Source organism: Glarea lozoyensis (assembly GCF_000409485.1).
Source record: "Glarea lozoyensis ATCC 20868 chromosome Unknown GLAREA19, whole genome shotgun sequence".
Classification (NCBI taxonomy): Eukaryota; Fungi; Ascomycota; class Leotiomycetes; order Helotiales; family Helotiaceae; genus Glarea; species Glarea lozoyensis.
Window position 1 is genome coordinate 221,405 of NW_007360993.1, and position 26,656 is coordinate 248,060.

The 26,656-nt window shown below is 40.6% G+C and overlaps 3 protein-coding genes across 3 annotated transcripts; 2 read left to right on the forward strand and 1 right to left on the reverse strand.

Moving 5' to 3' along the window:
• Positions 1–16,824: 16,824 nt before the first annotated feature.
• GLAREA_12598 (uncharacterized protein) lies at positions 16,825–18,524 on the forward strand (the record flags this gene model as incomplete). The annotated part of the gene is made up of 3 exons (XM_008083379.1): positions 16,825–16,936; positions 16,994–17,743; positions 17,791–18,524. The coding sequence occupies 3 exons, from the start codon at positions 16,825–16,827 to the stop codon at positions 18,522–18,524; spliced, it is 1,596 nt and encodes a 531-aa protein (XP_008081570.1).
• A 700-nt stretch (positions 18,525–19,224) lies between these two features.
• Positions 19,225–21,494, forward strand: GLAREA_12599 (RNA-binding, RBD; the record flags this gene model as incomplete). The annotated part of the gene is made up of 3 exons (XM_008083380.1): positions 19,225–19,289; positions 19,346–21,137; positions 21,192–21,494. 3 exons carry the CDS (start codon positions 19,225–19,227, stop codon positions 21,492–21,494), a joined length of 2,160 nt encoding a protein of 719 aa, XP_008081571.1.
• Positions 21,495–23,374: 1,880 nt separating this feature from the next.
• On the reverse strand, positions 23,375–26,568 carry GLAREA_12600 (ARM repeat-containing protein; the record flags this gene model as incomplete). Its single annotated transcript, XM_008083381.1, has 6 exons — positions 23,375–24,405; positions 24,453–25,739; positions 25,792–25,882; positions 25,974–26,252; positions 26,299–26,388; positions 26,443–26,568. The coding sequence occupies 6 exons, from the start codon at positions 26,566–26,568 to the stop codon at positions 23,375–23,377; spliced, it is 2,904 nt and encodes a 967-aa protein (XP_008081572.1).
• Between the last annotated feature and the right edge of the window lie 88 nt (positions 26,569–26,656).

Sequence of the window (26,656 nt, forward strand, 5' to 3'; positions counted from 1 at the left end):
CCTAAAACCGGGGCCTATCTACTAATATAAATATTACTAATATTAACTAAATTAAGCTATTAGACGGCGGTCCTAGGAACTACTCGATTCCCGTAACCTCGCCTAATCCTAGGACCTTTAGTCCTAGGAGTATTACGACGCCGAGGCCGACGCTACTCGTAATACTATCCCCTATTCGGACTAGCGGGTCTGTACGCTTAAGTACGACTAAGAAATACGTCGGTTAAAGGCTATAGACTTCCCTTCTTTCTAATATACTACCTAACTATACGACTAAACGTTCTAATATCGTAGTCCTCGGAAAATATATTAATTTAACTAGAAGAAAGATAGCGCCTTATTCTCGTTATAAAAAGGCGGGAAAAATATATATAGTTTCTAGAAACCCGAACTATAGTCGTTATAGTACCTATACTACTACTAGTAAGACTTGTAATATAAAAGAGGTAAACTAGATACCTACGGAATTCGACTAGAAGAGTATCGAGGCTTAGGAGGCTAAGCTAGAGGCCGAGGAAGAAGAGGTATAGGATCTTTAGTAGAAGGCGTAGGCGGCCTAATAAGAGGCTACCTCCCGCGCCCTACGTATTAAGAAGTAGAAACGCTTTCTTTGTAAGTATAAGTAGAAGATAATTTCGGCGGGTCTTAACTCGCTAGATAAGTTAGACGAGTTAGAGAGGAAAGAGTAGTAGGAAGAAGAGGAGAAGAAGGAACGGGAGGAGAGGGAGGTAGAAGTGGAACGACTACTAACCTATCCTACCCCGCCCGACGACTTCTCTACTTACGACCTATTACTACTTAATCCGAATTTCGATCCTAGGTCTTTCTAGGAGGCCCTAGATACTAGTAGTAGAACTTCTTAAGCCGCTTAGGGTAGTTAAGGTTATTTATTAGTTCCTATATATTTTCTAATTATAGGTAGTCCTTCTATTTTATTAGATAACGTAGTTTTTCTCTAACGAGTTTATAGTCTAAGATTCTCTCGACTTTATACTTAGTGTTAAGGTTTACTAGTTCTATTTCTATAACTAGAGCTAGTAGCGCTCCTAGTAGGGCTAGTTCGAGGAGAGATATATAGAATACTAGAAAGATATTTATACTTTTCGGTAGAGCTAGTTTATAATTTAAAGGTCCTTTATACGCTTTAATTTTAAATAGTCCTAGTTTCTTATTATCTAGTTTATCGCTTAGTCGTTTTATTTAGATATTTCGTCTAACTAAATAAACTCTATCCTCCTCTTTTAGCGTAGGCTCCTAACTACGCTTCTTATTATAGTAGGACGCGTTTCGTTCTACGATAAACTTAAGTTTCTCGACGAGTTATTTATAAAGAGAGGAAAGGTTATTAATAAGAATTCTTTCTACCTAATTGTTAATAGACGCGTTATAAGGTTCTTAGAACGCTATTTTCTTATAACTAAAATTAGCTTTAAATAGTAATACTTATATTATTTCTATAGCTATACTATTATACGAGAACTAGGCTATTAGTAACAAGGCGACCTAATTATCTTACTTATAGTTTACGTAACACCTTAAGTATACTTTAACTACTTAGTTTATTCTTTTATTACTTTTATTTATTTATAGATAGAATAATATCGATAGCTTTCGCTTTATTTCTATATAGGCGGTTACGGCCGTCTAGAATTTAGATATAAATAGCTTATCTCGGTCTAAGACTATTTCTTCTAGAGTACTATAGTCTGTAACTATATATTAGATAAAAGTATATACTAATTTCTTAGTAGTACTTAACTCCTTATATAGTATTAGGATTATATACTTAGTAAGTCTTTCTATTATAACTAGGATTATATTGTATTCGACCCCTATTATTAGATCTCTTAATAGTAGAAGTTTAATAATAAAGTTCTACGATATTATTCTCTATAATTTCTTCGAAATAGGTATTTGTTCTATAAGTCCGTAAGGTATATAGTATATAGATTTGTTTCGAATATAGACGTTATATTCGGTTACTACTTTCTTAACTAAAGTTCGTAGCTTGTCGATATAGTATTACTACTAAATTCTCTAGAAGGTTCTCCTAATTTCTTAATAACTATATTTTAAGGCTTCGTAGAATTTCTAGATAAATTCTAAAGTATATAAGCTTAGTATTTTAAGTTTTCTATCTTCGTATAGCGAGTTTTCTTTAGAAACTACTAGTACTTTATTCTAGGTAGCTATAATATTATTGTACTATAGGCCTCGGACTTTAGTAAGGGCGGTAATTACCTTAGAGTTAGAGATAAGATTTCTATTCTTGTCTTCTTTAAGGATAGCTTACTTTTTATAGATCTTATCTTCTTTGTATTCTAGTTAATAGCTTAAAGCGTTAGCTCGGGGATTATTTGTTTCTTTTATATATTTAATTATAATATTAAAATAGGCGAGTTCTTCGACTTATTATACTATTTATCGATTATCTAATTTCTTTATTATTAAGAACGTTCGTAGGTTCTTATAATCTATAAGGATAATAATAGGGAATTTAGCTCCTTAAAGATAAATCTTCTAATGTCTTAGTACCTTAACTATAGCTATAAGTTTCTTCTTATAGATATTATAGTTCTATTTAGCCGGTAAGTATTTCTCGAAGTAATATATAACGAGGTATATCTTTCTATTCTCGTCTAGTTATAGGTAAATAGTACCTATAGTAGTATCTAAGGTATTAGTCTCGACTATACTTAGTTTATTAATACTAAAACTTCTAATAACTAGTTTCTTAGTAAACCGATTTTTTAATTCCTATATAGCTACTTTCTCTTTTTTTCTTATAAGGAAGAGTACGTCCTTCCGGGTAAGATTAGTAAGTAGTTCTATAATCCTTAAATATTCTTCTATAAATTATTAGTAGAAGTTTCTAAAACCGAGGAACGACTAGATATCTTTAATATTTTCTAGTTCTAGCTAGTCCTTTATTTATTAGATCTTCTCTAGGTTAATATTTATTTTCTCTAGTTTAATAACAAACCCTAGAAACTTAGTTTTCTAGACGCTAAACTCGTATTTTTCCTACTTTAGTCTCGAGTCCACCTTAGCTAAGGCTTCTAGGACTAAGCGGATATACTCCTTATACTTATCCTCGTTTTCTAAATAAACGAGGATATTATCGAGGTAATAAATAATAAACTTATCGAGATACTCTCGTAGAATATTATCGTTCTATCTCTAGTATATCGTAGGGGCGTTAGTTAACCCGAACGGTATAATAGTATATTTGTATTAGCTAGAGGGCACGATAAATATAGTTATCTATTTATATTCTTTCTTAATTCTAATAAGGTTAAAGGTATTCCTCTAGTTAAGTTTTGTAAATATTTTTACTTTAGCTAGTCTATCCTATAGATACTACGTATTTAGTAAAGGGTATTAGTCTCTAATAGTAATATCGTTTAGCCTTTAGAAGTCTCTATAAGGTCTTTCTTTATTATTACCTATCTTTACTACTACTAGTATATTCGAGGTAGCTAGCGATTTAGATAGCCTAATCTATCCTTTCTTAAGTACTATGTCGACGTATTCCTCTAACGTCTTAAAGACGTCGAACCGGTATTGTCTTAATTTCTTAAAAGGCGGTTATCTTTCTTCTTTTAGATTAATCTCGTAATCCTATAGTTAGTATTTAGGTAAGGCTCGAAAGTCTTCCGGGTTTTTGAATAACTTCTTAAATCTTCTATACTATATAAGTATTTATTTTTCTATACCTTTACTAGTATCCTATAAAGGACCCTCTATTCCTTTAAGGTGTCCGGGCGCTTTAGAGGAGGTAGCGTAAACCTCTCTCCGGCCTTATAGTTAAACCTACGTACTCTTGTAGGCGTATCTCCTATAGGTTATAGTATTTATACCTTAATCTATTTCTAGGTTATACTCTTAGATCTAGGCTATTCCTAATATAGCCTCGTAGTTTCCGATTTCGGTAATATTAAACTAGATATTAGCTTTATATCTATCTAGTAAAGACAATTTTAATAGAATAGTTACTTTATTAACCTATCTATTAATATAGTCTAACCTATCTACGAGTTTTAGAGAGTATAGTTAAATATTAGTTATAGGGATATTTAACTTCTTTACTATATAGAGTAAGATATAGTTTCTATTAGCCCCTAAGTTAATTATAACTCTAATTAGTTTTCCTCTAATCTTTATTTCGACTATAATTTGTCTCTATTCTCTAGTAGTATAGAGCTTATAAGGGTCTAATAATATCTCCGTAACCTCTATATCTCGAAGTAGGTCGGTCTATATATAGTATTACGTTACCTATTCTTATAAACAATAGAGTGTACTAAGGCGTAGGGTATACGTGTCTAGAATCGGGGCCTCCTATTAGGTAAACTCGTCGGTTTGTCCTTTAACGAAGAAGACCCGTTTCTAGATACGTTTTCCTAGAGATTTACTAATAATTTCCTAAATATCTCCTAGCTTAAGAATATTATTTAAGTAGGGTAGCTACCTAATTAGTCTAAGTAGTTCGATAGTTATTTTCTAGGTACGTTCTTATTAGAATACTACCCTTTTTATATCTATAAAAGATACTTTATAACGTATATCGATTATAGGTTTCTCTCTCTATATTTACTAGTCGGTAGTAAACTTTTAGCCCTCCTTAGTCTTCTAGATATTTCCTTTATCTATTATCTCTTAGAAGTACTAGTATTCCCTAGGTTTTAGAATTACTTTCTTAGATTAGTAAGCTAAGTAGCTATCGGGTTCCGAGTCTATCTAGTATAAGGAGTCTTCGATATAGTATTTCTTAATTATTAGAGGTACTTTAGACCTTATCTAGACTACTAAACTAAGTTTAGTAGCCTCTCGCTTACTCTAATTACCTTCTAGTAAGGTAGCTCCGTCTATTATCGTAAGCTATCTAGTATTTCCGAACTATTTTTTCTAGCCTTTCTACGGCTTTCCTTTATAATAGAAACTAGCTATATAACCTTCTTTTCTATACTCGAAGTAGAGTCTCTTCTCTCTTTAACGTATTCTTTTCTTATTAGAAAGCTTCTTTCTATTCTTCTCTATAGCGTTAAGTTTCTTTTTACTAATTATATCGAGTTCTATTAGATCGCTATAGCGGTTCTTTATTAGACGTATATAGTAAGAATAAACTTCTTTCTTTTTAATATAACGCTTATATACTTAATTATCGATTTTAATAGCTACTTTACTTAGCTTGTAAAGGCTCTTAAGAGGATCTATACGTAATAATTTATCCTTTACAAATTCCTTTAATTCTCGGTAGAATAATATTCTTAGTACTTTATCGCCTAGTCCTAACCTAGCTAAGGTTTACTAGAAGTCGACATTATAACGGACAGCTAACCTAGTCTAGGTAAGCTTAAGTAAGGCTAGCTTCGATTTTTTCTTAATATCGATATCCCTAAAGGCCTTCCTTATACTAGCTACGAAGTCTTTTATTAATTTAAAATAATCTTTAATAAACTAGGAGTAAACTATAGATACTAAGCCTATTTAGGTCTTGTTCTCTTAGTAATTACTAATATAAGGCTCGATCTAGTTATAGGCCCTTCCCTTAAAGCGTAAGATTAGGAATAAAACCTTATCTATATTGTTCCTAAACTTATCTCCGTAAAAACCTATATAGAGCTAAGCCTTTATAATAAACTACTCTAGGTTAGCTAGAGTTCTATTATACCTATCTAGCGGAGGGATTTGTAGGCCTTCCTTTGCCTCGATTATAGTAGAGACTAGTAGTAGTAGTAGTACCGGGGTTTCTACGATACTTCCGGCTAGACTAGTAACGTTTAGAGCTATTATTAATAATCTAGTACTTACTAGAAATAGATACTTAAAGTGTAACGATTCGGTTCTACCCGGGGTAGGCTAGGGTTATCGTAAGGTTAGTATATTAAGAAGTAGGCACAAGATTATTACTTATAGATTTAGAGATCTATTTGTTATAATAAGAGTAAGTTAAACTAATAATATACTATTACTATAAGTAGTTAAGTACGAAGCTTCTATCTAAGGAAATTATAATTATTATATAGGACTTTATATCCTACCTAAGTTCCGACGAGTTCGACGAGTTCGACGAGTTTAATAGTGAACCTAGCGAACCTATTAAACTCTTACTTATTACGTAACGCTACCCAAAACCGGGGCCTATCTACTAATATAAATATTACTAATATTAACTAAATTAAGCTATTAGACGGCGGTCCTAGGAACTACTCGATTCCCGTGACCTCGCCTAATCCTAGGACCTTTAGTCCCAGGAGTATTACAACGCCGAGGCCGACGCTACTCGTAACATTCTTCTCTTTCTAGAAGGTCGAGCTATCTTACCGAGTTCGAGTAATAAGCCAATAATCTATTAGCGGAACCTCTTTTAGCTACGGAACCTTATATTAGGCGTTTTACTTCGGTCTAAGTTAAGTAATAATAGATAGTAATTAACTAGGACTATAATAAGTAGCTAATACTTAATTACTTAAGATTCTTCTCTTCTAATTTAACGTAATCCTACCTAGGTAGCGAAGAGTTAATCCCCTCGATCTATAGCTCCTATATAGTAATTATATTCGTTAAAGAGTTTAAGTATCGGTAAATCTTTTTAAGACTCGCCCTTAAAAGAAGCCCTAGTAGTCTTTACTTTTAAAGATATTTCTTTTAGCCGCCTTCTATTCTTAATAACCTCTTCTTTTCTATTAAATATAGTACTTATTACGAGGTAAAAGGCGTTATCTTTCTATCTAATCTATAGAACCTTATTTGACGGTATTAGAAGATAGATCTTTGTACTCTAGGGAATTACGTTCTTTTTATTACTCTTTTTTAGCTCTACTAGTGTAACGATTCGGTTCTACCCGGGGTAGACTAGAGTTATTATAAGGTTAGTATATTGAGAAGTAGGCACGAGATTATTACTTATAGATTTAGAGATCTATTCGTTATAATAAGAGTAAGTTAAATAGATAATATACTATTACTATAATAAGTTAAGTACGAAGCTCCTACCTAAGGAAATCACAATTATTAAATAGAACTTTCTTTATCTAAGTTCGATAGGTTCGCTAGTCGAACTTGTCGAACTCCTAGCCGGTTCGATAGGTTCGCCTAGCGAACTTGTCAAACTTCCTTCGTCACGTGACAGCACCCTAAACCGGGGCCTATCCGCTAATATAAATACTACTAACTTTAACCGAATTAAGCTATTAGACGGCGGCCCTAGGAACTACTCGATTCCTGTAACCTCGTCTAATCCTAGGACTTCCGGTCCTAGGAGTATTACGACGCCGAGGCCGACGCTGTTCGTGACACTATCCCCTATTCGGACTAGCGGGTCCGTACGCTTAAGTACAACTAAGAAATGCGTCGGTTAAAGGCTATAGACTTCCCTCCCTTCTAATATACTACCCGACCGTACGACTAGACGTTCTAATATCGTGGCCCTCGGAAAACAAATTAATTTAACTAGGAAGAAGATAGCGCCTTATTCTTACTACGAAAAGACGGGAAAAGAGTATATAGTCTCTCGGGACCTAAAATATAGTCGTTACGGTGCCTATATATCCGCGGGTAAATCGTATAATATTAAAGAGATAAATCGAATACTCTTAGTTCGCGACTAGGAGAGTATCGAGGTTTAGGAAGAGAAACTTTTCCTAGAGGACGAGTAGACTAAGGCCTAGATCTAAGAGATACTAGCTCGTCGTACTCGTATCCGCCGGTAGTAAAAGTTCCTTCGGGAACGGAAACAAAAGATAATCTCGGCGGGTCTCAACTTACTAGACGAGTTAGACGAGTTAGAGAGGAAAGAGCGGTAGGAAGAAGAGGAGAAGAGGGAGAAGGAGGAGAGGGAAGTAGAAGTAGAACGACTACTAGCCCACCCTACTCTGCCCGACGACTTCTCCGCTTACGACCCGTCGCTACTCGACCCGAATTTCGATCCCGGGTCTTTCTAGGAGGCCCTAGATACTAGCGGTAGAACTTCTTAAGCCGCTTAGGGCAGTTAAGGTTATTTGTTAGTTCCTATGTGTTTTCTAATTATAGGTAGTCCTTCTATTTTATTAGATAATATAGTTTTCCTCTAACGAGTTTATAGTCTAAGATCTTCTCGACTTTATACTCGGCGTTAGGGTTAACCGGTTCTATTTCTATAACTAGAGCTAGTAGCGCTCTAGGCGGTACTAGTTCGAGGAGAGATATATAGAATACTAGAAAGATATTTATACTTTTCGGTAAAGCTAGTTTGTAATTTAAAGGTCCTTTATATACTTTAATTTTAAATAGTTCTAGTTTCTTATTATCTAGTTTATTACTTAGTCGTTTTGTTTAGATATTTCGTCTAACTAAATAAACTCTATTCCCCTCTTCTAGCGTAGGCTCCTAACTACGTTTCTTATTATAGTAGGACACGTTTCTTTCTAAGATAAACTTAAGTTCTTCGACGAGTTATTTATAAAGGGAGGAAAGGTTATTAACGAGGATCCTTCCTACCTAGTTATCGATAGACGTATTATATAGTTCTTAAAATACTATTTTCTTATAACTAAAGTTAGCTTTAAATAGCGACACCTATATTGTCTCCGTAGCTATACTATTATACGAGAACTAGGCTATTAGTAATAAGGCGACCTAATTATCTTACTTATAGTTTACGTAATATCTTAGGTATATTTTAACTACTTAGTTTATTCTTTCGTTACCTCTATTTATCTATAGATAGAACGATATTAATAGCTTTTACTTTATTTCTATATAGGCGGTTATAGCCGTCTAGAATTTAGATATAAATAGTTTATCTCGGTCTAAGACTATTTCTTCTAGGGTGTTGTAGTCCGCGACTACGTAACAAATAAAAGTGTATAATAACTCCTTAGTAGTACTTAACTCCTTATATAGTATTAGGATTATATACTTAGTAAGTCTTTCTATTATAACTAAGATCGCGTTATATTCGACTCCTATTATTAGGTCTCTTAATAGTAGAAGTTTAACGATAAAATCCTACGATATTATTTTCTATAGTTTCTTCGGAATAGGTATTTGTCCTATAAGTCTATAAGGTATATAGTACGTAGATTTGTTTCGAATATAGACGTCGTATTCGGTTACTACCTTCTTAACTAAAGTTCGTAGCTTGTCGACGTAATATTACTACTAAATTCTCTAGAAGGTCCTCCTAATTCCTTAATAACTATATTCTAGGGCTTCGTAGAACTTCTAGATAAATTCTAAAGTATATAAACTTAGTACTTTAAGTTTTCTGTCTTTATATAGCGAGCTCCTCTTAGGGGCTACTAGTTCCTTGTTCTAGGCGTCTATAATATCATCGTACTATAGGCCTCGGACTTTAGTAAGGGCGGCAATTACCTTAGAGTTAGGGATAAGATTTCCGTCTTTATCTTCTTTAAGGATAGCTTATTTTTTATAGATCTTATCTCCCTCGTATCCCGGTTAACGGCTTAAAGCGTTAGCCCGGGGATTATCTGTTCCCTTTATATATTTAATTATAATATCGAAATAGGCGAGTTCTTTGGCCTATTGTACTATTCGTCGATTATCTAATTTCTTTGTTATTAAAAACGTTCGTAGGTTCTTATAATCTATAAGGATAACAACTAGGAATTTAGCTCCTTAAAGATAAATCTTCTAATGTCTTAGTACTTTAACTATAGCTATAAGTTCCTTCTTATAGATATCGTAGTTCTATTTAGCCGGCGAGTATTTCTTGGAGTAATATATAATAGGGTATATCTTTCTATTCTTATCTAGTTAAAGGTAAATAGTACCTACGGTAGTATCTAAGGTATCGGTCTCGACTATACTTAGTTTATTAATACTAAAACTCCTAATAACTAGTTCCCTAGTAAACCGATCTTTTAATTCCTATATAGCTACTTTCTCCTTTTCTCCTATAAGGAAGGGTACGTCCTTCCGGGTAAGATTAGTAAGCGGTCCTATAATCCTTAAATATCCTTCTATAAATTGTCGGTAGAAGTTTCTAAAACCGAGGAATAACTAGATATCTTTAATATTTTCTAGTTCCGGCTAGTCCTTTATTCGTTAGATCTTCTCTAGGTCGATATTTATTTTCCCTAGTTCGATAATAAACCCTAGGAACTTAGTTTTCCGGACACCGAACTCGTATTTTTCCCACTTTAGTCTCGAGTCTACCTTAGCTAAGGCTTCTAGGACTAAGCGGATATATTCCTTATATTCGTTCTTGTTTTCTAAATAAACGAGGATATCGTCGAGGTAATAGATAATAAACCTATCGAGGTACTCTCGTAGGATATTGTCGTTCTACCTCTAGTATATCGTAGGGGCGTTAGTCAGCCCGAACGGTATAACGGTATATTCGTATTAGCTAGAAGGTATAATAAATATAGTTATCTACTCGTATCCTTCCTTAATCCTAATAAGGTTAAAGGCGTTCCTCTAGTCGAGTTTTGTAAATATTTTTACTTTAGCTAGTCTGTCCCGTAGATACTATATATTTAGTAAAGGGTATTAGTCCCTAATAGTAATATCGTTTAGCCTTCGGAAGTCTCTATAAGGTCTTTCTTTATTATTACTCGTCTTTACTACTACTAGTATATTTGAGGCAGTTAGTAATTTAGATAGCCTAATCTATCCTTTCTTAAGTACCGTGTCGACGTATTCCTCTAACGTCTTGGAGACGTCGAACTAGTGTCGTCTTAATTTCTCGGAAGGTAGTTATCTTTCTTCTTTTAGATTAATCTCGTGATCTTATAGTTAGTATTCGGGTAAGGCTCGAAAGTCTTCCGGGTTTTCGAATAACTTCTTAAATCTTCTATACTATATAGGTATTTGTTTTTCTATACTCTTACTAGTATCCTATAGAGGACCTTCTATTCCTTCGAGGTGTCCGGGCGCCTTGGAGGAGGTAGCGCAAACCTCTCTCCGGCCTTGTAGTTAAACCTACGTACCCTCGTAGGCGTATCTCCTATAGGTTATAGTGTTTATATACTAATCTATTTCTAGGTTATACTCTCGGATCTAGGCTATTCCTAATATAGCCTCGTAGTTTCCGATTTCGGTAATATTAAACTAGATATTAGCTTTGTGTCTATCTAGCGAGGACAATTTTAATAGGACAGTTACTTTATTAACCTATCTATTAATATAATCTGACCTATCTACGAGTTTTAGAGGGTATAGTTAAATATTAGTTATAGGAATGTTTAACTTCTTTACTATACGGGGTGAGATATAGTTTCTATTAGCTCCTAAGTCGATTATAACTCTAATTAGTTTTCCTCTAATCTTTATTTCGACCGTAATTTGTCCTTATTCTCTAGTAGTATAGAGCTTACAAGGGTCTAACAATATCTCTATAACCTCTATATCTTAGAGTAGGTCGGTCTATACACGGTATTACGTTGCCTATTCTTGCAAACGATAGGGTGTACTAAGGCGTAGGGTATATATGTCTAGAATCGGGGCCTCTTATTAGGCGAACTTATCGGTTTGTCTCTTAACGAAGGAGACCTGTTTCTAAATACGTTTTCCTAGAGATCTGCTAATAATCTCCTATATATCTCCTAGCTTAAGAATATTATTTAAGTAGTATAACTACCTAATTAGTCTAAGTAGTTCGATAGTCGTCTTCTAGGTACGTTCTTGTTAGAATACTACCCTTTTTATATCTACGAAAGATACTTTATAACGTATATTAACTACGGGTTTCTCTCCCTATATCTATTAGTCGGCGGTAAACTTCTAGCTATCCTTAGTTATCTAAATATTTCCTTCTTCTATTATTTCTTAGAAGTACTAGTATTCCCTAACTTTTGGAATTACTTCCTCGGGTTAGTAGGCTAAGGGGCTGCTAGGTTCCGAGTCCGTCTAGTATAAGGAGTCTCCGATCCGGTGTTCCTTCTTTACTAAAGGTATTTCGGATCTTAACTAGACCGCCGAACTTAATTCGGTAGCCTCTTACTTGCCCTAATCACCTTTTAGTAGGGTAGCTCTATCTATTACCGCTAGTTGTCTAGTAGGGCCGAACTGTTTTTTCTAGCCTTTCTATAGCTTTCCTTTATAATAGAAGCTAGCTATATAACCTTCTTTTCTATACTTAAAGTAGAGTCCCTTCTCCCTTCGACGTATCCTTTCCTTATTAAAGAGCTTCTTTCTATTCTTGTCCGAGGCGTTAAGTTCCCTCCTACTAATCGCATCGAGTTCTATTAGATCGCCGTAGCAGTTCTTTAATAGACGTATATAGTGAGAATATACCCCTTTCTTTTTAATACGGTACTCGTACGCTCGGTTATTAATCTTGATAGCGGCTTTACTTAACTCGTAAAGGGTCTTAAGAGGATCTATACGCGACAATTCGTCCTTTACGAATTCCTTTAATCCTCTATAGAATAATATTCTTAGGGCTTTATCACCTAGTCCTAACCTGGCCGAGGTTTACTAGAAGTCGACATTGTAGCGGATAGCTAACCCGGTCTAGGTAAGCTTAAGTAGGGCTAGCTCTAACTTTTTCTTAATATCGATGTCCCCGAAAGCCTTCCTTATACCGGCTACGAAGTCTTTTATTAATTTGAAATAATCTTTAACGAACTAGGAGTAAACCGTAGACACTAAGCCTATTTGGGTCTTATTCTCCTAGTAGTCGCTAATATGAGGCTTGATCTAGTTATAGGCCCTTCCCTCGAAGCGCGAGATTAGGAATAAAACCTTGTCTATATCGTTTCTAAACTTGTCTCCGTGAAAACCTATATAGAGCTAGGCCTTTATAATAAATTACTCTAGATTAGCTGGAGTTCTATTATACTTGTCTAGCGGAGGGATTCGTAGGCCTTCCTTTGCCTCGATTATAGTAGGGACTAGTAGAGGTAGTAGTGCCGGGGTTCCTACGACGCTTCCGGCTAGACTAGTAACGTTTAGAGCTATTATTAATAATCTAGTGCTTACTAAGAATAGGTACTTAAAGTGTAACGATTCGGTTCTACCTAGGGTAGACTAGAGTTATCGTAAGGTTAGTATATTAAGAAGTAGGCACGAGATTGTTACTTATAGATTTAGAGATCTATTCGTTATAATAAGAGTAAGTTAAATAGATAATATACTATTACTATAATAAGTTAAGTACGAAGCTCCTACCTAAGAAAATTACAATTATTAAATAGAACTTCCTTTATCTAAGTTCGATAGGTTCGCTAGTCGAACTTGTCGAACTCCTAGCCGGTTCGACAGGTTCGCCTAGCGAACTTATCGAACTTCCTTCGTCACGTGACGGCACCCTAAACCGGGGCCTATCCGCTAATATAAATACTACTAACTTTAACCGAATTAAGCTATTAGACGGCGGCCCTAGGAACTACTCGATTCCCGTGACCTCGTCTAATCCTAGAACTTCCGGTCCTAGGAGTATCACGACACCGAGGCCGACGCTGTTCGTAACAACTAGCTCGTAGAGTACTCCGGACTTTATCCTATAAGTTCTAGTAGTACTAAACCCTCGGCTTCTAAGGAGTTTAAAGAATTTTGTAGAAGTAAAAAGGTTATCTATAAAGATATAAAAACCTTAGCTAGAGAGTAATTTAATTAACTTAAGCGCTACCGCCTAGGTTTTATTACCTCCTTTACCTTCTTTCTTTATACCTCTAAGCTCTTATAGAGTTTATACGTTAATAGGACCGTTTTTAGAGCTAGGAGTATAGAAATTCTAGCGCTATATAAACCTATATTCTATAATCGCCTATACCTTAAATCCTATAGGGGTTAGCTTACTAGGTATCGTCGTAGAATACAAAGATCTACCCTTAAATTGTACTATAATCTCGTCTATAGCTAGATAGCTTCTAGGTTACTAAACCTAGCTATTTATCGAGAGAACGTAAGAGTTAAAAGGCTCGACCTAATTAAAGGATTAGCCGAGGCTTAGGGGGGAAAGAACTACTCTACCTTCTCGTAAGGACTCGACGCGCTAGGCCTATAGATACGGTACTAAATATATAATTATTAGAATCGATCGCGAGATATATAATTAGTAATATAATAAAGGTATTCCCTATCTTCCTTCTCCTAGTAATAGGCGATTTTCGACTTAACTTAAAAGGTAGTATAGATACGAATAGCTAAGTAGATATATAGCTCCCTAGGCGAGGTACGGTACTACTCGGCTACTTATAAACGTTCTAGTATATAATCGGAGTCTATCGGTATATATAAATTTATACTCTTAGCTATATATTCTATTATGTCCGAGCTAAAATATAGTAGAAATAGCGATATAGGCGAGTCTAGAGACGTATTCGTAGGTAAGGTAATTTAGTATTGTTTTTTTAGTAATTACATAGGCTTAAAGCGGGTCCTAGGCTTCGGAATAGGTTTAGTATTTGGCCGAAGGGTTCCTTTATCGGTAGTATTATATCTTATAGCTTTAGGTATTATAGTTATAGTTTAATTAAAGATATACTCTATTATTATTATTATTTTGTTTTGATATTCCTCTGCTTTCGCTTAACCCGTAAAATCTTAGTAATTTGATTAGCTCGCTTAAGGGTGCAATTCTGGCCGCAGCTGAGGGGATAAGCTCTGCGAAATGATCAAGTTTATGAAACATATATATAGGGCTTGATATGCGAGCTCTCGCGTGTAACGAGTGATTTCTCCAGTGAGACTCTCGAGCCGAAGATCGGGTGTCTGACATGCAGCAGATCTAAATACACAAGGTCGAAGATTTCGCGTCGGCTCGGTTGGGGTTTGGAGTCTTTTCAAAGGATGCGAATGTTCATGTTATGAAACTTCAGCTGTACGACTAGGGACGCGTTGAATTGTTTATTTTGTTTAGTGGGGAAATGAGCTGTCTGCTTTGTATGCCAGCACAAGGTGCAGCCTTTGAAAGGTGGTATTTGATAGGCTTTAGGGTTAAGGAATCAATAAGGATACAACTCTATTATTGAAGCATCTCGTAAACGAACTTTATCGTCATGCTCTGAGCCTCATCGAATACTACGTCAGCCCAATCCGCATTCTCTGCCTGTGCCTACAAGGCGTTGGTCGTATAGCATTACCAGACGTGGCACTTAAACTATGCGATTGCCTACACTTACGGATGATCAACGTCAAGTCAGAAAGCTGAGCAGTGGCTGATCGGGTCCCTTTACCAATATCACACCTCTTAAGCCAGTCTGACTGAGATCTCCTCGTGTGAGCAATCCAACCTCGCGATTCTACCAACGGGTCGGCTCCGAAACCCAGGAATTCACAAAACCAGCCATTGTGTGAATACGACTGGTGCTGATTATTCTAGCTCCGTTTCGGGGTTTACCAGCACACGATCGATGGCGTACTGATTGGCGCATCGCCGGGAACATTACTGATCAGACGAGTGGCCGACCTGACGACCACGGCAGACTTTGCAGCCGGGTGGTGTTTCTAGAAGTTTGTTTTGACGCTGGTTCGGAGATGAAGAGGTTGGGTGGGTGAGTTAGTTGTTGCGAATGGAATAGGGTGAAAGATGGGTGATGTGATGACAACTCAACCCGTGCGAAATGGGGGGGAGTCCACATCATAATGATCTACGGCTGATGAGTAAAAGGATGAGAAAAATACAACGCTTTGTTAATAGAATCATTTGATGACTTGACTGTAACCTAAAGCCAGCCGCCGAAATTGCACAGTCGAGCCTTTGCTGCCGAAATCTGCAGCGGAATCTGTACTGCTACCCGCCGTGCGAAAATTAAGGTTAATTTCAATATTCTCCAAGAATAAAACAATGTACTTTTGAGGCTCCTCCGCGGTTAGAAGCACAAAATCAGCCGTGCGAGCAGAAGATATTCGATGGCGCTTGGTGAAATTGGTACGCATTTGGAAGTCGTGATTATCAAACAAAATGGCTTCAGGGGGTGATTTCTTAACCGAGGCAACTCTCCTCTACAACCAAGCAGTTCTTCCTAAGTTCCGTAACTTCCGTATTGCCGTTGAGTAATACAAAGCAAAGAATACAAGTAGTGCTCTATTCATGTGCAACTATTTCCAGCCTAGCAGAACCCCATGAATGGTTTCGGCGTTACAACATCCAGACATCTCACGTGGAAACAACCCATTCTTGGGCCGATGTCTGTGTGTCAGCCTTTGATGCAGACTCGCTTCAACGATGCCTGCAACATACAACATCATTGGATAGTCGTGGCTGACAAGCGTGCGTCTTCTGGTATCTTTTTCCACCCTCCAAATTGGCCACCAACGAATAGCTTTGGCTGAGTCGACAACACCGTAACCGCCATTACCAGCCAAGCGAGAAGCCCCCTCCTATCACAACCACCAGCTTACCTGTGTTCACGAACACACCAAAACATCTTCCCCCGGCTCACAACCCATGTGCGCCTTGCAAAGTCCACACTGGGACTGGCAAAGACAGCCGGATTGTTTTGAGCCTTTCGTTGGGTTGCATACCCGCCATATGCCAGACACCAGTTCCACTCTCGCCCCGCCATCTCGAACCACACCCGTTGACCATTTGACCCCAACTCAAGCACACTCAAGAACAGCCATGTCAATATTCCTTCCTGCCGGGCGCGTCAATGATGTGGTCCGCACTTGGCCACCCAGCCAAATTCAGGACAATCAGGACCGATTCATACACCTGGTGAGAACGAATCAGAAATCCTCCTGCGTTGATCCTGCGTTAGCGAACTTTGGGTGAGAGGATTTGCTATCTGCCGTGGTACCTGCCTCTGATCTTATAGAGCCTTGATCCTCTTCAGCTTCTCGCTTTCTCTCCTCCTCCTGTTTTTCTTTTACGCTGTTGTGGTTTTTGGATTTCAAATTTGTTAGGCCGTGCAGAATGAAGTCGTGGCCATGAATACACTGGGCGGGTTTTTCGATGCCGCATACAAATCATGGTTTGTAAATGTTACTTGTTGCGCTTCACCGCAGAATGAGAAGAGTGGAAGATCGCTGTCAACTCGCAGTAAGTATTGAGGTTGTCGCAAGTTCGAGTAGAGCTTCTTCTAAACAAATACTGTAGACGTCGAGAGACCTATGAGGATAGAACATCACCAACCTTACCTCGTTCCACCACCGATTCCAGAGCCTCAAGAGAGACCGACCACCAGAGGAAGGGAATGGGTTGGAAAGACTCAAGCATATGCATCCCGCGCATCTAGTCGTGGTAGCTTCTCCGTGAGAAGACGATTAAATGCATATAATGGACCGCGCCGGCCGCGAATAGGCGCTCCTACAGATTTCAGACATGTCGGACAAGCTATACAGAGTAGAAAGGCGGCGAACTTTAGACCTTTAGAGTTGAGCATTTATCAGGAACAGCCACTGTCTCCGCTTTTACCACATTTTGGTCCTACAGAGAATGCGCCGGGCATGCCTCATCATGAATATCCTGCGTCTCTTGTTTCACATACAAGAAGTAACTCTGCGATGTCGTTCTCGATTCCACGAAAGCCGCTACGCAGTAGTTCACGAGCCTCTTCGGACTGGACTGCTCAGTTCAAGCCACGACCAGAATCTCTCAGTGCCGATGAGTTACTAGCGAAACTCGAGACTGAAATGCCTAAAGCTCCTCCACCCGCCCGCTTAAGAGCGATGACCGAGCCACCAGCATACGAGCGGATCAAGTCGGCACTTCATGAGAGATTTGAGCTTGAGCAGAAGTTGAAGGATATTGACGAGGTGATTGAGGAGCGAAGAAGTGTTTACTTTAACAGTCGACCAACAAGTAGAGCGACATCTCGTGCTCGAAGCATTTACTCGACAGCTCAAGGTGCGTTAAAATGCGCAGTTGTCTTTAAATATCACTAACACACATAGAACCTATGCCGTCACCACCTCCTCTCAAGTCATCTTTCGCAGCCCGTGTTGCTTCTCCTACAAGAAACACTACCACAATCACAACCATCATCCAACGTCCTCAAACCGCCCCAACCAAACCAACACCATCTCGCTTACAGACATCGATTCCTTCCTCCCCACCAGTCCCAGCACCACCACCAAAGAGTCCTCTTCGAGCTCGAGGTCACCCACTCCCACCACCTCTCCCACTCGTTCTCATCCAGCCCAAACAAGCCAACCACCCACCTCTTCGCAAGAAGAAATCCTTCTCCCGCGTCTCAAACTGGCTATTCCCTTCCACAGCTGAAGCCCACTCCCGCGTCAGCTCCCTAGATTCCGTAACCAACACACCCCGACCCGTAACCTCCCGCGACGGCTTCTACCAATGCGTCGATATTCCCCAAAACTCCTCCTACCACAACAGACGCGACTCCGTATCCTCAGTCAGCACCGTCTCCACATTATCAACCATCACCACCACATTATCGGAGGACTTCGCTAACAAAGACACAAACGCTACCATCACACCTGAATCAAGCCCAGGTCGTAGCAAGAGATCCGAGATGAAAGTTTTCGTCACAGAACTCGCCGAAGAGAAGAGAGATGAGGAGAAAAGCCTTGAACTTGAGCGTTTGAGGACTTTTGGGGAGGAACAGAGATGGAGGGGTGAGATGAATATTGCTAGGAATAGCAGTGTTGGTGTTGCTTTTTAGCTTCTCATCTGAGTGTCTCACGCTGTGATTTCTATGTCTATTTTTAGGGGGCTGCATGGAAGGAAAATGATGGGAAGGAAAGGTCGGACTATGATACCATGGGTTGTTAACACAGCTGGAGACGCTGGGTTCACGTTGGCGTTTAATATTTTGTATATATACTTGCCGTGGGACGGTGTTCCTGCGATAATATTATAGCGATGTCAGGACTTAGAAGTGCCTGTCTGGTTCTTGAGGTTATTCACTTCAAGGCCAATCAATTTGGATTTGATACCCTATAAATAGTCTCTGTTATTAGTGATTCAAACAAAACCGTCTTGATGATTGAATTAGTCCTCCTTTCGTTCTTCATAATTAGGGCATTATAATAAGAACTTATCATAGTCCGAGTCAATTGATTATTGAATTCATCTGACCAGCCAACATCTCCAGAAAGCTCCCGCTAAAGAAAGCCATCAAGGCACAAGGTTGCGCACGGACCGTCAAAAGTGACTTCACGGGTCACGAAAAGCAGTTTGTACAAGATCGCGAAGCTGGGAGATTTTCCCTGCAAACCACACAGCAACATGAAAACAGCTTGCCAACACCAAATGATCAATTGAAACGAATTACAGATCACTCAAAAGTGAAGAGATCTCTGAGATTTAAAAGTCAACCTATTCGCTATTAAGTTCAACTTGGAAAAGGCTCCGAGTACAAGATGCTATTCCCAGAAGAAGATTCAGAACACCTCAAGCAATGGCTTGTCACAAGACTCGGTCAGACGTATGCAGAAATATTATTCCATCCTGATACACTCTGCAGACTGCTAACCTCACCAGATCTGACGCAGACGCCGACGTCCTCGCCGACTACGTCCTCGCGCTCCTAAGCAACGATGGCGACACCGAAACCGTACGAAACCTCTGCATGGCCGAAATCCCCGACTTCGTCCAAGACAACCCAACACAATTCATCTCCGACCTCTTCGATGCCATCCACTACAAATCCTACCTGCCAGGCGCGCCCGCGCCGCCGCAACGCCAGACGAGCATGCCTTTTGCGCCGCCGACTGGACCGTCGAGTATGCCCCCATTTGGTGTGCATTACGGAGGGCAGAATGGGAATCGCAAACGCGCGTTTAATGAGAGGGGAGATGGGGATGTGCAGGATAGGGGCATGGGGATGGAGAATGGGAGGGTGTACAAGCAGCCGCGGCGGGGGATGCCTGGACGTGGTGGGTATGGGGATTTTAATGGGCGTGGAGGGTTCAATGGGAGACCGCCACATGGAAATGGACCGTCGATAGAACAGTCGCTGTTACCGGCGATTGATCCTAATAATCCTCCTGATCCAATGGCTCTTATGATGGCTATTCAGAATATGGGACAGAGTATGGGATTTCCTATAACCGCGCCTTTACCTGGACAAGGGCCACCAGCTCAGAAAGCGCCTAGGAGGGGTAGGTGTAGAGATTATGAGCAGAAAGGCTTTTGCGCGCGGGGTAATACTTGTATGTATGAACATGGGGAGAATTCTATTTGGGTACCGCCTGGACAAACGCCGGATGAATACGATCCTTCGAATGCGACACTTATGACTGGAGTCGAAGGGAATGGGATGGGCAGTCCTGGCGCCTTCAATAATTACAGAGGCAATGATCGAGGAAGAGGGCGGGGAGCGAGGGGAGACCGCGGACATGGAAATGCTGGCAGGCGTGGTGGACGTGCGGAATTCTCTTCAGACAGACCAAATTTTGATCGAGCGAAAACTACAATTGTAGTTGAGAATATCCCGGAGGAGTCATTTTCAGAAGAGGCAGTCCGGGAGTTCTTTTCACAATTTGGCGAGATTGTCGACGTTTCAATGAGACCTTACAAACGATTATCAATCGTCAAATACGATTCCTGGGACGCAGCTCAAGCAGCATATGGCTCGCCTAAAGTCATATTCGACAACAGATTCGTCAAAGTCTACTGGTACACCACCCCAGACGCCCTACCGCAACCACCCGCGTCAGCTACAAGTGCAAACGGCGCTCCCAAACGAGAAACCAACTCCCAAGGCCCCGTCCCAGCAAGAGACACCGACGAACCGATGATCGACCCCGAAGAATTTGCGCGCAAGCAAGAAGAGGCGCAGAAAGTCCACGATGAAAAGGCGAAGAAGAAACTCGAAATGGAAGCGGCGCGAAAGGAGCTCGAAAAACGTCAGGAAGAACTGAATAGAGTCCGAGCTGAAGAAACGCGGAAACTGAAGGAGAAATTGGAGGCGAAAGCGAAGTTGAATGGTGACGCAGGCGCGCCTACGGATGCGAAGACGTCGCAGACTGAAGCGCTGAAGGCGCAACTTGCGAAGTTGGAGGCGGAAGCGGCGAGTTTGGGTCTTCCTGGCTTGGATCAACCGCTGCCAGATGAGGGTTATGGATATCGTGGGAGAGGAGGCCGGGGACGGGGATATCGTGGGCGAGGGACCTTTGCACCGCGTGGTTTCCGGGGCGGACGGGGAAGAGGCGGTGCGCCGTTTGTAGGGGGTGGAGCGTATAAACTTGATAATCGACCAAAGAAGATTGCGGTTTCGGGTGTGGATTTCACGGAGATGGGGAGTGATGAGGCGTTGCGGTCGCATCTTTTGGTAAGCCCTTTTTTTTCCATCTCTCGAGCTGTGTTTTGCTAATTTAGATAATAGGGCATCGGCGATTTCACCTCCCTCGACCCAACGCCCTCGACCACGACCATCACATTCAAAGACCGCTTCACGGCTGAGAAATTCATGAACAGCGCTCACGACGAGATTCCCGGTGTCGGCAAGGTGGAGATGAAATGGGTTACGGAGCCGTTGCCGACGCCGGTGAAGAGGGAGGAGGGGGAGGTGGATATGAAGGATGTTGGTGCGGAGCGGGTGAGGGAGAGGGAGATTAAGAGGGAGGAGCGGGAACGAGAGGAGAATTTGGATTATGAGGTTGCGGGGGATGAGGATTATATTGGTTGAGAGATTGCATCTGGTCATGAGGGGATGAAACCGTGTCTTTTGGGCGGATATGGAAGGGATGTGAAAATGCATACATGTGTTTAGATAAAGCTGGGCTTGGCTGTATGATATTAATGTTATGATTATGTCATCCAAAGAAACTTACCACGGAGTTGAGTTGGGGGTAGCTAAGTGATGTGATTATTTGATCTTATTAAGTAGGTTCCCGTGGAATGAATCACTAACCCCATCAAATCCTCAACAGCAAGACTCTAGTAGTAAAGCGGAAGAGTTCTAGAAAGGTCAAAACTAATGATGATGGGAAACCTGAGATCTGGTAAGAGTCTTGCATCTCTCGAACATGACTTAAGTATTCCAACTTCTAGTTTCGTCGTTCTCAATTCCTAATCATCTTCCATAATTCTACTAGGCATTGCACAGAAAAGGCAGCAGCACTCCCGTAGAGTCACACAAAGTAATCTTACCTTAATTATTAACACCCACCACAGAAATGCCAATATCAAACCAGAGCCCATTTACCGTTCCTTCGCTCCGAAAATCGATGCGTGGGTTTTGAAGGTTGGGGCGTAGGGAGCGTTGATTGCTGCGAGCCTGTAAAATCGTGGATGCGTTGTGGGATAGGTAATAAGTAAGTAAACCTATGAACTCATACTTCCCAAGAGTCGTAAGTTAACCCACATCCACCTTCCTACCCTCCTATTTCTCCTCTTGTTATAACACACAAGCAGCAAAATCTAGAATCGAAAACCATCTAATAATTATTATACCTATATTGTTCTCTCTATGCCCGCCAGCCTCTACTTCCCCTCTAAAAATCTACAACTCTATCTATGAGAATCTACAACTCTGTCTATTAAAATCTACATCGTCTCAACTAAGCCGTGTGTACATACGAGTCTCGATGTAATTTTTAACATCTATAACCTATCAACTTATGGATGACCCTTTCCGCGCAATATTTTTCGTGAAGGAAGCGAATAGGATATTGTAACTTTAGAGGTGACGGAAATGTTTTTCTATAACAGAAATACGGTGTATAGACACATAAAGTAAATCAAACGGATTTTCATATATTGAGTTATAGAAGTCGGAGGTTGACTGATTGAGGAGCCTGTGATTCGCACTTTCAAGGTGGCGGAAGTGATTAATATGTGTTTCTGGAACAGAATACGATGTATAGATAAATCACCGGATCGAACGAGTCTGTATATTTTAGTCATGAATCAGGAAGATGATTGATTTCGAGAGTATGTGATTGTGATGATAATGAGAACTTGAGAAGAGAAGACTTGAACCATATCTACTTGCTAGCGACGACGGAAGCTAAATCACGTATATCACCCACCAACAACTCACCCCTTTGACACACTATGGCGTAAGACAGACCTTTTGATTCACACCAACATCTCATTTCTCACCCTCCAAAAAAATCTAAGCATCAAAATCCCAGATATCCCCTTGCCGCACCTCAGAAAATGCTAGCTATCTACCCCTCCGATTCATTTCCATCTCACATGCTCTTTACTTACCTGCCCTAATGGGAGTTCCTTTTCCTGCTCCCATCTCCCATTTGCCTTGTCCACAAATTCATACTGCCATCTTTCAGATACCGCAAACTCCAGATATATATCGCCATCGGCTCTTCATTTGTGCTCATCGCACGTCCTCGTGTACCAACAAGCCAACCTCGCACGACAAGCCAAGCCATCATTCATTAAATACCACTTCCCCTGGTATCACCCTATATTCACTTCCCACCTCGCACCAACCCTCTAGACGCACCACATCCTCCCTCCGCTATGCCATGCAACCCAAAATCAGACCAGAAAAAAAAGCACTCGGGATATAAACGGCGAACAATCAATTTATAGAGGATCAAATCAAGCATTGAAATGGAATCTTTCAGGTTCTAAACGACCGAGACCGTCTCTAGGCGCCACATACCGTCTTCGATAGACGTTGGTGAAATCTTGGAGAAGGCTGCGTACTTTTCTTACACCGTCTTGACCTTGTGATAGTCGGTCTCGAATTCCGTTCATGAGCTTGTCAATCTCTGGCTCCTTGATTGTTCCTTGTGGAAGCAGGCGAACCGTCTTGTCGACCCAAGCTGCTGTTTGTTGTGGCAATATCTCAAAGAGTCCAAGAAGGGCGCCGCTACCATCGGTGAAGCAGTCATCTGGGAAGGTTATCATCATGCCAGCCATGATCTGCTTAACAAGAAGTTCCCCGTTTGCAAGAATCAGCTCCTGAACAGCCTGTTTGATCGCAGGTGGGTTAGGGCCATCTCCCGTTCGTGGTGGGTTGTCTCCACCATATCCAATAACGTCGCGTAAGTAGTGAAGGGTAGCTAACACTGGCTCTCGCTGCTCAAGAACCAATACTGACACACCAGCTTGGAAGATAGGTGCGAAAAGTGGTGAAGGGATGAGTTTGTGTGGATAATAGAGGAGCGCGTCTAGCATCAGGCGGTAAAAGTCCTCGATGACATCTGGCAAGTCTCTTGGTGCTACGTCGCTCATGATATGAAGCATATTCGTTGACTGAGCCTCGAAGAAAGCATATATGGCTTCGGTAGTGTTTTCGTCTACATGTTCTCGATCCTCAGAAAACTCTCTCAGAATAGCACTGGTTACCCAAAGGAAGCATCCCTGCTTCGACACTTGAAATCCGGTGGCGAGCTTATTGGCCATTTGTGGGAGGATTGGCGCCATGGCCGTTCTGTAGGAAATAATCATGTATCTCCAGCACCTACATACCCTCTCGCAAATTGGGGTGAAATCTGTAAAAGAGTCCAATATAGTAGCCAAAATTGGGAAAATTTCCTGGCAGTATTTTACAGCCGGGTTTTCCTGGCCCGGTTCCACATATGGAACTACCAGTTGAACAAAGAGGGTTATTAATTGAAGATGATCTAACATGTGATTAGCAACATGAAGCACAATAGATGATAAAACTTACCAGCAATTGCAAGCTTTCCCGCATCGTCTGAAGCCGCATTCGCTTTGGCCATTAATCGTTCCATCAATGGGTCGCAATAAAGTTTCATGAGGTCAAATATCTGCGCGGGTGGTTGAACTGCAACAACACTTGCTACACCTTCAGTCAGTTCCTCCTGACTGATACCTGGTAACTGGTCCAAAGTCTGATTATAGAATTGTTGAAGCTGAAGTACTTGACCGCTGAGCAGATGCTTGCAATCGGTACAGAAGAACTTCATGGACATAGCGGCAGCTCGCACAATGTCTTTCGAATCCGTTGCAAACGACGATACAATATATGTGAATTGTGCCTCGAGAAATTCTGGATGATTGGACGTCCATTCGGTGTACCGGCCCAAGACCATGATCGTCGCAAAACGTAGCTTTTCATGATGTGGAATTTGCACAATCATTGGCATGATCTGCGGCAGAATAATGTCCTCTTCCTTGTCGACCATTCTGCCCATTGCCCGCATACTGAACAAAGGTGCCTCGAGCTGTTGCCAATGCGGCACTGAATTTGCAGTTGCTTGACTTGCGTTGGCTGACATCCATGTCTTCATTTTTTCTAATACCTTGGTAAGACATTGGGTCACACCCATAATCTCGCAGCAGTCTTTGAGAACATCACCCATATGATGTCTGAATTCGCGGAACTTCTCCTCCACTTCTCTGTCACCATCAAACAGGTCGTCCTCGCCAGGGTTCTCTGCTGGATATTCGAGTTGCTTTAGCATAATGTCAACCAAATTCGAATAAACATCGACGTATTCCATTCTGGCCTGGATATATTTCTCCAGAATGAGATAAAGTTTCAATTCATACCAGAATATGAATGTCAAGGCTATGGCATCTTTTTCCTTGTCTAAAGCTGCACACTCTAGCACGGCTTCTACCAGGGGTCTGAATGCTGATGGTTCTCTAGCGATTAGAACTACCCATGCTTCCCCGGCTTCGGCAAAGATTCGAGTCAATCCTTTGTAAATATCCGCATCAACATCTGCTTGCTGTGCAACTTGGCGGATTCGAGGTCGAAGAGCAATAACGCGAGGTAAGAGAATGCCAATTGTCGGCATGTACTCATCAACTTCACGTGTTTCTCTGAATATCTGACAGAGACAATCTGCCGCCGCTTCAAACGAGGGTTCCGAATCCAGGGCACCGAATATGGTGTTTAATAAAGACGAATTCACTATATCAGCAACTGGAACTTCTCGTAACCAAGAAGTAATGACTTCGAGTAGCTGAGGATTCGTAGAAGTGGATCCTAATAACAACAATCAGTATTGGTATCTGACGTGGTAACAATGCTTTCATACCTGACGCTTGCGTATAATTTATCAAAAGTTGGACCACCAGCCGGGCGTTGTCCCCTAATAATTCCTGCGTCCTAGACTGCAGCTCATCTTCCTATGGTTCGCATTAGACTTTATACAGCTATTCTCCCCACAACCCAACGTCGATGTGTCTCTGTCTGGATGGTGTTTCGCGGCCCACATACTGTCAGATTGATTTTTCGTCCCTCGGTAACCTCTTCGGGTAGGACCTTCAAGAAGTCGAGAATACAGGTATGGCTTTCCTTCGAGTCGCCTAATGTTGATACCACTAGTTGAACGACATCTTTCCACTCCGTCATTTGTATAGCCAAGCTTGCCAAACAGACGCATAGTTGTACTCGAATGGGACGTAGACCAGACGCATATAGTTTCAGCAGCTCTAATATCTGATTTCGTAAGGCCGGAAGGGCATCGTGGGGTATCTGATTAACATCGTAGGTAATCTGTCACGTTAGCCAAATCCTCCCTCAAGAATACACGCAGCGCTACCTTTCCCTTTAGTGTAGTTGCCGCGAACAATTTGGCCTCTGCATCGGCATCTGATTGCAAAAGCCCTATCGTGATCTGCCATGCTTCGCTCTACATGATTGTCAGCGGTTTACCCATTGAACAATAACCCCACCATAAACGCACAGATTTCTGGAAGCTCTCTAGAAAGACATGCGCCGCCTTTTTTTGCTCCCTCTGTCCATCACGCATAGTTGCCATGGCCGCCAGTACCGGCGCAAAAGCCTGTTGGCTGCTCCCATTTGAAGCCATGACTACCATCTAGTGATGGTGGGGCAGAGGGCAATAGAAAGACGGCTTCAAGTCCACAGCAATCGCATATATGTCCCTGACGATCCCC